Source organism: Balaenoptera physalus (genome assembly GCF_965194825.1).
Source record: "Balaenoptera physalus genome assembly, chromosome: 16".
NCBI classification, from domain to species: Eukaryota; Metazoa; Chordata; class Mammalia; order Artiodactyla; family Balaenopteridae; genus Balaenoptera; species Balaenoptera physalus.
Genome location: NC_138898.1, coordinates 12641644 through 12654039, shown reverse-complemented (window position 1 = coordinate 12654039; position 12396 = coordinate 12641644). Strand labels below are relative to the sequence as shown.

At 52.8% G+C, this 12396-nt stretch overlaps 1 protein-coding gene across 2 annotated transcripts in view; it reads right to left on the bottom strand.

Annotated features, from left to right (window-relative positions):
• The window catches only part of PREX1 (phosphatidylinositol-3,4,5-trisphosphate dependent Rac exchange factor 1), a 192380-nt gene that overhangs the window by 41774 nt on the left and 138210 nt on the right, over positions 1 to 12396 (bottom strand). For both annotated transcript variants that reach the window (XR_014254955.1, XM_082430786.1), the window contains exons 11-14: positions 8728 to 8828; positions 8087 to 8190; positions 7845 to 7894; positions 5505 to 5580 (exon numbers count right to left, since the gene is read on the bottom strand). Coding sequence is in view for 1 of the 2 variants with exons in the window: in XM_082430786.1 (XP_082286912.1) it covers positions 5505 to 5580; positions 7845 to 7894; positions 8087 to 8190; positions 8728 to 8828 (331 nt within the window). In the remaining variant the exon portion in view is untranslated. The remainder of the gene's footprint in view (positions 1 to 5504; positions 5581 to 7844; positions 7895 to 8086; positions 8191 to 8727; positions 8829 to 12396) is intronic.

Here is a 12396-nt window from a genome sequence, read left to right as displayed (position 1 = left end):
GCTTGGCACTTGCCCAAGTTTACAGCATGAGAATGGAATCCTTTTACAACCGGACCTTCCCTCCAAGTTACAAATAGGGAAACTGAGGCTCCAAGAGGGGAGGAGAGTTACCCAGGGTTACGGCCAGGGCTCCTGTCCTGTCCTTGTTTATCCTTTGTTTCCTCTGCTGGTGCCTTGAGCTGCCGGCCTGGCCCTTTGCCTGCTCACCCACCCCAGCCTTGCCACCCCACCCCGGGCGCTAGAAACCCCGCCGCCGTCAGCACTGCCATCTGCCTGAGCATGGGGGTCAGCGTAGCGGGCGCTCAGGGCACATTTCTGCGGAGCCGGCACGGGAGCCAGCAGATATGAGCCCTCCCGCACCTGGCTCCTGGCCTGTCCCTGCTCTCTCCTGCCCCAGCCCACCGACCCCCGCCCTCCTTTTGACGGCCATAGCCTAGGGCATCTCGGAGCCCAAGCAGCACAGGCCAAAAAACCATGAGCAGAGGGGTGAGGAGAGCAAACCCTGGAGCTGGATCCCCCGGGTTCAAACCCCTGTTTGGCCAAGCCGTGACCGTAGGCAATTCCTTAACCTCTCTGACTTTCATTTCCTCATTTGTACTTTTTATCCCCAGATTTGCCCTTGACTTTCCAAGGCCTCTGCCACCTCTCAGTGGTATTCCCCACTCAGACTCCACAGTACAAGCTATAATCAATACAGAGGATTATTATTACAATTTCTATTATTATTGACTACCAAGGCATCATGAAGGCCCCCCCCACGCACAATCTTATAGGAGTACCTCATTTCTGTGTGTCCTGAGGCAAGTTACATAACCTGAGCCTCAGTTTCCTCATCAGTACAATGGGGATAACAACTGTTTTCTGAAGACTAAATGAGATAATACACACAGAAGATCAGAAGTGATACAGTACATAGCTTGTCAATCAAAGGACTAATACCCTCCTTATCCTCTGAGCTAAAAGAATTCTCATTCATCTGAGTAGTTGGTAGGGAGCCCTTCCCCCAGCCTCAAGGGATGAATTCTGAGGAATTCTAAGGTACTCTCAGCAATCCTTGTTGTTTTCCCTAGAGAGTGGTTTAGGGGTACATGAGGGACCCACCTGGCCATGAGACCTAAGGGGAAGACCACTGGGCAAGGGAGGGGACTGGGGGAAGTTTCCTCTCCTAATAAACATAGTGAGAAAGCTCTTTCCAACTGCCCCTGCTGCCTGCCTTTGGCCATAGGTCTACATACATGTGATATCTGGAGCTGTGGCAGCCGTCTGATGACAATGAGGCAGCTGGCAAGATGGCGGAACAAAAAGATGGAAAGAGCATGGGTATAAATGGCATTGTTGAGCTCTAGGACCATGAACTCTGGACGCCTAGTTATATGAGCAAAACATGTCTTTATTGTATAATTTAGATTTCCTATTATGTGAGAGATGTCTTGACTGTGTAAGTCAGGTTTCCTACTATGTGCAGCCAAAAGTATTTCTAGCTGATCTAGGGGGTTTCAATCAACATTTTGTTTCAAGGAGCAGAATGACCTAGAGTTAGAAATGAAGATGTGTTCAAAGCAAAATAACCCTGCTGAACTACACAATTCTATGTTTTCTTCTTGACTTTCCTGCTAAAGTGCAGGTGGGGATGACTCTTGGAATCAAGACTTGCTGTAAGCAGTCTTCAAGGTCACATCCTCATCACCAACCTCTCCCCCACAGAGAGACCCACACGCACACCGTCCCCCCCCTTTCCCTGACCCGGAGCCAGATGCCAGCTGTCGTTCGGTCAATCTCATGGAAGCCATCCTATGTCAACTCCAATTAGCTTCCCTGTGTCCCCAGACCAGGCCAAGCCATGCGAGGCCTGCTGAAGTGGACAGAGGGTCAGCTGCAACCTTCACTCCACCGTCCGCCCCCTGCCTCCACTGTGACTGGATGCTGGGGGATGGCGGCAGGGAGGCGGGGTGGGGGGGGGTCCTCTGGACCAACTGACAATGACTCAGGCTACTCCAGGGGGCCTTCGGCCAGGATCACAGCTAATGTGACAGCAGTGGCGACAAGCAGGCCCCCGCCGTGCCCAACACCGATCATAAAGAGAAACCACCAGAGGCCGTTGCTCTGGCTGGTTCTCCTCCTTGCCGGGGTCCAGGGCGCACTCGAGCCTCCCCAGCTCGGCCAAGGGCCTTGCAGTCATTCAAGACTCCCGTGTCTCTCACCACTGCCCGCCCACTCCGTCCATTCAACAGCAGACTCCGTTAGGTCTACCTTCAAAAATTCCAAAGCCTGACCACTCCTCCCACCTCCCCCACGGCCACCCGGCTCTCAGACACCGCGCTCCCCACCTGCAGTTCTGAAGCCGCCGCCTCGCTGGTCTCCCGATTGCCAGCCTCGTCCCCCGACAGCCCGAGCATCTTAGCCCACCGAAGTCAGATGCTGTCCCATCTGTGCTCAGAGCCCTGCACTGGCCCAAAACCGCCCAAGAGCTCACAAGGCCTCCTGGGGCTGGCTGCCCACCAGCTTCCCCACCACCCTCCCTCTCGCTCACGCCACTCCAGCCGCACTGGCCTCTCCCCACCCCCAGACCCTCCAAGCTCACCCCACTCAGAGCCTCCAAGCTGCTGTCCCCTCAGAGAAAGCTCCAGCCCCAGACGTCCCCCTGGCTCGTTCCCCACCTCCCTCCGGTCTCTAGTCAAAGGTCCCTGCTCGAAACACCACCTTCTCTGCCCCCTGTGGAAAACCACATCACCACCCACCCATGTGAAAGGTTGACTTCCCCCCCCATAGCTCCCACCGAGCTGGCACCTAGCACCAGCTAACAAAGTATGTTACTACTTTTCCTTGTTTATTAAATGCCTCTCCTACCCCTCACCAGAATTTAACATCCACGAGGGCAGGAGCGTTGTCTGTCTTGTCCACTGCTGTCCCCCCAGAACCTAAAACAGTGCCTTATACACAGCAGGTGCTAGGAGGAAAAAAGGGATGAGCCCGTGAGCCCTCTTGTCGGATTTTTCTACACTCTCTTCTGCCCCCTCATTGTAAATACCACCCAGGAGCTGACAAGGAACAGAGTATCTGCAGCAGAGATGCCTCCTGAGCAGCAGGTGTGCAAAGCCTGCCCCTCCCCCGCCCACCTCCTCCACTCCACTGGGGAGTACAGTGGGCACCCCAAAGGCAGCGCCTTCCCACAGCCAAGGAGAACGCTCAACTTCTCCCCCCCGCCTTCCCATCACTGTGAACGAAGGGAAAACCCACCGCACCAAAACCCCGGGACCCATCCGTGACCCCTTCCCAGCCCCAGAGTGGTGCATCCTGTGCATTCCATCTCCAGATATTACCCAGGTTCACTGACTTCTGGTCAGCTTGGTAACCCACCCCACTCCCAGCTCAGGCCTGGGATTCGCCACTTAAGGCAAAGTCCACATCGCACTTTGAAACCAACAGTCAGCTGTGGAGCTCAGGAAACATGAGGCCACAAAGGTCCAAGGTGGGGAGAAGCAGCGTTTCAGAGAGCCCTACACCCCGGCATGTCTGGGGTCTGAACGAAGAACCTAAACCACAAAAGAAATCACCCCTCCCCTGTCACAGCCCACTCAGAAGATGGGACCCCGAACAGATCGCCCCTCGGCCCTCCCCAGCTGTCCCTGCACCCCCAAGTCCCTCTGTAATTTCTTCAGCCTTCCTTCCACACTGCATGGAATTTTGAGGCACCTTGAATCCTTTGGGAAGGAAATGAGGAATTATTACAATAACAGTTCCATTTACTAAGCAATTACTCTGTGCCAGGCACTGTTCTAAGCACTTTAGATGATTAACTCACTGAATCCTCAAAATAATCTAAAGGGGAAGGTATTGTTTTGAGCTTCATTTTACTGGTGTGGAAACTGAGGCACAGAGAGGTTAAGTGGCTTGTCCAAGATCACTCAGCTGAGAAGTGGAAGTGCTGAGATTTGAACCCAGGTCTGCCTGGCTATAAATAAAGCACATGCTCTGAGCTGGCTTCAGGGGATCCTAAGGAGGGGGCAGTGTGCGGTGTAGTACAATGGTTAGCACCTCTGTGCTTCCCAGCTGTGCAAATCTGAATTCAAATCCAAGGTCATTTTAAGACCTCCCGCGTCTTAGGGCCCCACATCATAGCAAACATATTAAAATGCACCCACATCCTACATTAAATACGTTTTGGGGGCTTGAAATTTTTTTTTCAAGAATTTTTCTAAACTTGCTTTTGAAGTTATTTGACGCCAAGAAGCATTTACTTTACATAGATTGGCTATGATATTTCTAGGCAATCATCAGGAATCTGTTCGACATGAGAAAATCCAGGCAGCAAATTGTTTTTGAATGGAATGAAGTTTCTATGAATGCTAAACTTAACAATTAATAAGGTTGCCGTAAAGCTGCACTCTATGAAAGTTTAAACATTTAGATTTCACAGTTGTCTTCTTGTCTTTGGAGACATTACATTCTTCTTATAGACTATGAATGAACATTCTTGCAGGCTCCCTGAGAAGTTTGCAGAAATGAGGCCTAAGTACGTAAGATGCGCCCATCCGAGTCCCAGCTTTACTGCTGCCAGGCTGTGTGCCCTTGAACCAGGCACTTGGCCTCTCTGGGCCCCAGTTCCCTGTCTGGAAATGGGTTGGAGGACTCAATGAGATACTACACAAAGCCCAGACAGGGCCTGGCCCAGAGTAAGCGCCCTGCAAACAGAAGCCACAAAGTATATGAGGCAGGTAGGTAAAGGTGTCCATGGCACCTCGATGGAACCATCACCTTTGGGAAGTTGCAGCAAAATCAGCACAGAGATTTCTCCAAGACTCTGCCCGGCCCCCACTCACTGGGAACCTGGGATAAGGGAATAACTCGGCAAGCCTCATATGGAGGCTCCGGTTTGATGGCAGGATGAGACCAGCTTGTCCCAGTTTGCCCGGGACTGTCCCACTTTTAAACAGGAAAGCCTCAAGGTGGCAGCCACCCAAGTGTCCCTTAACTGACAGATAAATAAAATGTGCTCTATCCTCACAACAGAATATTATTCAGCCTTTAAAAGGAAGGAAATTCTGATACAGGCTACAACGTGGATGAACCCTGAAGACATTATGCTGAGTGAAACAAGCCAGACACAGAAGTACAAACACTGCATGATTCCACCTACACAGGGCACCTAGAGCAGGCAAACTCAGAGAGAGGAAGTGGAAGGATGGCTGCCAGGGGCCGGGGGGAGGGAGGAATGGGAAGTTACTGTTTAATGGGGACAGAGTTTCAGTTTTGCAAGATGGAAAGAGCTCTGGAAGTGCATGGGGGTGATGGCTGTGTAATAATGGAAATGGACTTAGGGCTACTGGACTGTACACTTAAAAATGGTTAAGATGATCAATGTTATATTATGCGTATTTTACCGCAATTTAAAAAAATAATTTAAAAAAATTTTGTTTTAGACCTCAAAGGCCCACATCCTGGTTAGCCCCTCAGGCCTGGGCAGAGGGGGACGATGGGGCACACTTGCTCGGAGGGGCTCCCACCTGGGCCAGCAGCCAGTCCACCAGCTTGCTCCCGGGCAGCACCGACTTGTACGTCTTCAGGTGGTAATCGCGGTCCCTGTGGAGAGGAAGCAGGCCGTGAGCGGATGGGGGAGGAGGGAGGGGAAACAGTCCCAATGTCCCTACTCAAAGAGCTCGGGGTCCGAGGATTTCCAGGCTCTCCAGCCACGGGTCAGAGGCAGGGGGGCCGGGGAGAGAGCACCAGGCAGGGAGTCCAGCCCTGACTCCACACCTCACTCGCAGTGTCACTGAGGGCAGGTCTGTCCCAACCCAGGACCCCATCGTCACCAACAGCATCAAGGGGCAGGAGTAGGTGGCTCTAGGGCTCTGGAAGCTTTCCCCAGCCTGGGGTTCTCAAGCAGGGATGGCTATGCCCCCCAAGGAACACTTGGCTGTGTCTAGTGACATTTTTGGCTGCCATGACCAGGCTGGGGGGGGGGTGGAGTGTGGAGGTACTACCAGCAACCAGCAGATAGACACCAGGATGCTGTTAAACATTCAAAACTGCCCAGAACAGCCCCCAAACAATTATCCAGACCAAAACGTCAAAAACGCTGAGCCTGCAGAACCCTGATTTACTCTGAGTAATGAGAAAAATTTCCAATTCTTTCCTTTTTTCTTTTGTTTTGCTGTTAACATTCATGTGTCTAAAGGTAACAAAACTATACCGACATGGAAACGCTTCTCCGTGGGCTGGTGTGGGCAATCAGGACAGAGCAGAATGCAGGGGGCTGTGACGGTCCTGGTTCTTTGCTTTGACCTGTTGTAGCATCTAATTCCTGCCAAGTCTTGGTACAAAGGGTTGTGCGGACCTTGACGCCAAACGGCAACAATTTCTCAGCCTTTGAAGCTGACAAAAGTGAGTTTCTGCGGCCAGCCCCTGTCGGGGCTGAGAAAGGCCAGTTGGGGAGTTCTTCTCAGGCTTTCAGGAACTGAGGAGCCCAGCAGGTCACGTGTGCGGTAAGTGGGGACCCGCTGCCAGCCCAGTCACTTCCTCCTCTGGGGGCTGATAGAGAGGCCTCTCCTGCAAGGGCCAAGGCTGGACCGGGGCGGCCCCACCTGCCTTCTGGGCCTGCACAAAGGCAGCAGGGGCGGAGCCAACGGGGCAGGTCTGGAGGTGAAAGGGGCTCCCTGGGCCTAGCCTCCAGCGAATACTGGGAAAAGACCCTTCCTCTCCGCTCCTGAGAGGTGACAAGAGCTGTCAAGACAGAGGGCAGAGGCCTCTGCAGCTGGTAAGGACCAGGTCACCCTCCCTGTCCCTTCATCCACAGCCACAAGCTTCAAGGTAAAGACAACCACCAGTCACTGGCACTGATAGAGCCTTCACCAGTGCCAGGCACCAGTCAAATTTAATCTTCATGACAAGCCAAGGGGTGTGAGCTATTCTTATGCCCATTTCACAGATGCAGAAACAGAGGCAAAAGAAGTTAATTACCTTTCAACAATCACTCAACAAACATTTACTGAGGGCTCCTTTGCCCTGGACTGTGTTCTCCAGTACATGGCGGTTTTTCAACCAATTAATGTTAAATCAGAGTTAAGATTACACTCTTCAGTCTCAAGAGTGTGAAACCCACGTGTGACTAGTGGCTACTGTATTGGACAGCACAGGCACAGAGCATCTCTATCAGTGTGGGAAGTTCTACTGGCCAGCACCGCTCTAGGTGTTGTCAAGGGTCTGGGGACACAGCAGTGAGCAAATTCCCTGCCCTTGGTGAGTGTACAATTCCCTGGGGTACAGACAGTATACAGACTAAGAAATAAATATATAGTATGTCAGCTACTGACAAGCTTCAAGAAGAAAACCATGTCAGCTACTGACAAGCTTCAAGAAGAAAACCAAAGTGAAGTAAGGAGGGTAGCGTGTTCCAGATGGTGATGTTTTAGACACATGGTCAGGGAGGGCCCCTCTGACTTGGAGACATTTGAAGTAAGTAAGGAAGTAGATATGCAGATACGTAGGGGAAGAACACCCCAGGCAGAGGAAACAGCAAGTACAAAGGCCCTGAGGTGTATCTTATTATTATCCCCATTCCACAGAGGGAAAAGTTGAGGCCCCAGCAGGTTAAATAACTGCCCAAGAGCACATAGCTGCTGACTAGCAGGCTGAGATCCAGAACTAACACCCTTCACCACCACACTGCAGTGTTTCCCACAAATTAACTCACTTGACCCTCATGACAAACCTACAGGGTAGGTACAGTTATTAGCCCCATTTGATGGAGAAGGAGACTGAGGCTCAGAGAGGTTAAGTTATTGGCCCAAGGCCACACAGCTGAGAAGAGACAGAGGTGAAACTGAAGCTTGGAGAGAGTAACTTACTTGATCACAGGGGTATAGAGGCTGTGAAGACGGCAGTAAAGCCTCACACCCTGAAAGAGAAAAAACGGAGTCTGGGATCAGGCCACATCCTTCAGGGGCCTCCAAATCCAGGCTGCTGGGAGGGAGGGTGGAGGGAGAGGGGAGACTGGTGAGGGCAGTGGAGAACAGGCCACTGGGGCACAGGCCTGCTCTGCGGTGACTGTGGGGTCAAGGTCATGGGGTCAGGGTGGAGGGGTTCCCACCTTGGACATGATGTCCTCCAGTTCACTCCGGGCCTTGTAGGTGCCGTCATCGTAGCGGAAGCGGTACATCACCTGCTCATTCTTGAACTGGTGCTTGTCAGAGACTGGAGGGACCCAGGGCTGGTGAGGCTGGGCGCCCCCTCGGTCCCTCCTGACCCACGCCCACCATCCTCACCCTCCACTCGGCCAGGCTCCGTGCCAAGCGCCATTTCACCAAAGCCCGTGCCCACACTCCAGGTCCTCCTGCTACGTGCAGGGCCCCGCTGAGACCCACAGCTGGGGGCTGGGGCATCTGCCGGTCTCATCAGAGGCCCAGAAATGCCCGCTCCAGTCTGCCCTGAGGCCCACCTGCCCAGCATCTCCCTGGAGCTAGATCACGAAGCAGGCTGGGGTGTGAGACCCCACTGTCAAGATTTATGAATCTATCTCTACACAACGGGCCCGAGTCACCCCTAGTGCTTCTCTCTCTCACTCCCCACTTTGGATCCATTAGCCGATCCTGTAGGCTCTTCCTTCAAAGCATGAAGGAACAGGTGGCCACACAGAAGTGCAGAAATGGCCTCTGAGTTAGTGGAAGCACAGCACTGTGGAGGTCTGACCTGGTCCTACTGCTCGGCCCCCCAGGCCTGGCCCACACTCACCATGGTGGATAATACCATTCTCCAGCAAGGCTTGGCCCAGGTTCACGCCTTCTTCCGTCTTGCTGATTTCGCCAATTTCCAGGAGCCAGGCAACAAATTCACTGCCAGGAACATAACATGCAGTTGAGAGGACCTCCTCAGTCCTGAGACCACAGGGGCCAGCACTGAACTGGCCTGGCCCCCTCCAACTCCCAGAAGTGACAGCCAGAACTGCCCACAGGAAAGCAGAGCTTAGGACACCACAGGCCTGGGGGTCGTGCTGAGGCCAGCTGCTTTTCCCCTAGACCAGTGGCAGAGAGGCAGGTGTGAGCAAACCCCAGGCCCCGCCTCAGGATCACTGGATGGATGGGTGGATAGGAGGATGGATGAGAGAGACAGAGAGAGAGGATGGACACATGAGTGGATAAATGAATGAAAAGTGAGATGACTGGATGATTTGACAGACAGATAAATGACTAGGTGGCTGGGAAAATTAGTGGGTAGGTGGGTGGGGAGGGGAACAGATGGGCGGGTGATAAGTGGAGAGATTACTGGGTAGATGAGTGGGGAGATGGATGACGGCTGGATGGATGGATGGACAGACAGAAGGAATGAAGAAACCAATAAGCCGGAAGAAATACAGACCCAGAAAGATGATTGTGGAGAGTCAGAAGAGCTAAGGGTGATCAAGTCATATCATTCTCCCACTTAAAACCCTCCGGCGGGCTTCCTGGTTACTCTCAGAAAAACATCCAAACTCTGCCCACATGATGACAAGGCCCTGACATGAACTGCCCCCTCCTCATCTCCTATACCTTTCATTTATTCTGCTTTAGCCTCACCCACCATCTTCCCCTGCTTAAAAAAAATTGCCAGACTCCTGCCTGCCTCAGGGCCTTTGCACTTGCTGTTCCCACTGCCTAGAAACACCCTTCCCCAGCTCTTCACACAGCCTTTCTCTTTCATCTTTAGGTCTCAGCTCAAATATCACCTCCTCGGAGAAGCCTTCCCTGACCACCTCATCAAGACACCCCACACCCACACAAACCATCCCCATCTTTCCGTTTTACTTCCTTTTTAGCACTTATCACTGGAGTTGTATTATACTATTTACAGATTTATTTATGTGTTTATCAACTATCTCCCCGAACCAGAATGTCACCTCCATGCTGATGGGGAGCTTTGACTGATTCACAGCTCTACAGCCCCGCACCTGGAAGACGGTCCAAAGCACAGCAAGGCTCAATATTCTTTTGAACAAATAAAGGAATGAACCATCAAACAAGAAGGAATGTTCTGGGGTAAGCAGGAACATCTCAGCAAGAAAGAAGTGCTCAAAAGCCCAGAGGAAATGAGGCAAATCCAACGTGACTACCCAGAGGGGCAGAGGCTCAGCCAGAGCCCGGGTCCTGGTTCTCGGAGTAGCGTTTGGCCTCCATGCAGAGCTCAACCCACTGGAAGTCAGCGGGCCAGGGGAGAGCTGGGGATGTGGTCATTCTGTACTCAATGAAAGCGGGTGGCAGCTGGCCAGAGTGGGGAGCTTATCAAAACCAGCTGTCCTGCCTCCAATTACAGGGCCAGAAGGGGGCAGGGCTATTTTTAGCTTTGCAGTGTTTGGCTGAGCAAAGACCTGCCCTGTGTGTAGGTAGCGGTGTGTGCCAAGGCATTCAGGGAACTCCAGTGAGAGCCGAGGGGGGGGGGGGGCGCGTAGAAGAAATGGATCTATTCTGTGGAGCAGGAGCCCCGAGTGGGGAAGAGATTGTTCTGGGTCCTGTCCTCCCCCAGTTCTATTCTTGAAGTCCCAAAAATCAGAGGCAGAATGAAAGCTGCCGGCAGCTGGGGGAGGTGAACAGATGTTGAGTGCCCACTCTCGGACGCTGGAAACTCGGCCTCCGGCTGCCCACCAGCTGTCCCATCGGGGGCCACCTCTGGCACGGACCGGCAGCCCTGTGGCCAGGGTGTGGGGACAGGGAGTTGCCCACAGCAGCTGCAAGGGCAGAAAAATGCAGCCCAGAGGACAGCAACTGTGACCCAGGTTTCTGCCCTGAGCTGAGTCTTGAGCCTTTTTGAGGATCAATTTACTGGGCAAGTTTGGGCAAACTGCTGTCCCTCTCTGGGCCTCAGCAGGGTCCATCTGGCAAGTGGTTCATTCAGGGGTCTTCTGGATTTCGTCGGTAACTTTCAAATCATGTTGAATCCTAAGCTGGGATCCAGCCTACAAAACCAGACAAAATTCACCTCTAATGCAGGGACCTTAAACTCTCATAAATGAGTAAAAGGGGCCAGGTGGAAACTCTGCTGAACCAGCCAGAGCTTCTGAAGACGGCAGCCACTCGCTGCGGCCAACTGTGGCCGCGTGGGGAGACTAAAGCATCTTACGACTTTTCAAGAGAAGCTGGAGATCCAGCATTTCCTGTGAAATCTCCCAACTGTTAAATGTTGATATTGAATCCAAAATTTTCTGAAAGCACCGTGTGGCCCATGGAAAACACATCTGCGAACCACGCTGTGTCAGTGGGGCGCCATGTGCTACCGCTGGGTGCAAGGAAATGTGTTACAGGCAGGAGGGTCAGCATATACAAAGGCCCTGAGTAAGAAGTAACGTTAGGGAACCGGCAATCTGCCAGTTGGTGGGGGTGGGGGCAGAGAGAAGTGAGATCCAGTCTTCCAGAAAGACCTAACCGGGAGCAGCGTGAGGTACGCTGCGGACACAGGGAGCAGGTCAGCCTGCTTTGGCGGGGAGTCTGAGATGCAGGGAATGGGGGACTAGTTGAGAGTTAGCATGTGTCAGCCTTCATCCCTCTTCCTTCCTGTCCCCCAGTATCGTGCACCCAGTAAACATGAATTTCAAGTGTCAAGTCCAAGGCTAGGCACAGGGGACACACAGGTACACCCTGGCAGTCTTCCCGGGAAAGCCCCCAAGCTGAGATCCAATGTCCACTCACCCCCAATACAAGAATCCCATTTCTCCTGCCTGTCTCTTCCATGGCCTTGAGCTCCACAAGGGCAGGAACTGGGGGTTTTATGTTCATCCCTGTGACTCCACTGCCTGAGATGCTTCCGGGTGGTGTCTGCAGCAATGCCTGACGAATCATTATTGATCAGCTATTACACACTAATACCCTGTACCTATGCCCACAGGTGGATGAAACAGTGCGGCCTCTTGCACCTGGGTGCTCCCATTCTGGCAGACTTCAATTAATGAATGACATCTAACTCTGTCTAGAGTACAACCAAAGGTCTTCTCCTTCCAGGAAGCCTTCCCTGACTGCCCTGCCAGACAGACCATCACACCTTGTGCCTTGAGTTCTTAAAGCTCTGACACTGCCCTCATTCCGGGCCTGTATAATGAGTTCATCCTCGCTTGCCTCACTCTCCTGCACAAACTCTTTCAATGGATTTCCAGAGCACCTGGGATAGAATCTGAACCCCTCACCCCTTACCTACCTGATTTGGCCCCTGCTACCGTCTGTGGCCTCATCTCAACACCCCCCAGCCACTCACTCCCTCCAGCCACGCTGGCCTCCTCGCTGTTCCTCAATTTACTCAAGGCTCATTGCAGCCTTGGGGCTTTCACGCCTGCCGTTCCCTCTGCCAGGAATGCTGTTGTTCCCCCAGATCTTCTCATGGTTGGCTCTTGCTTGTCATCCAGATCTTGGCTAAAATGTCACCTCCCCCAAGAGGCCCTTC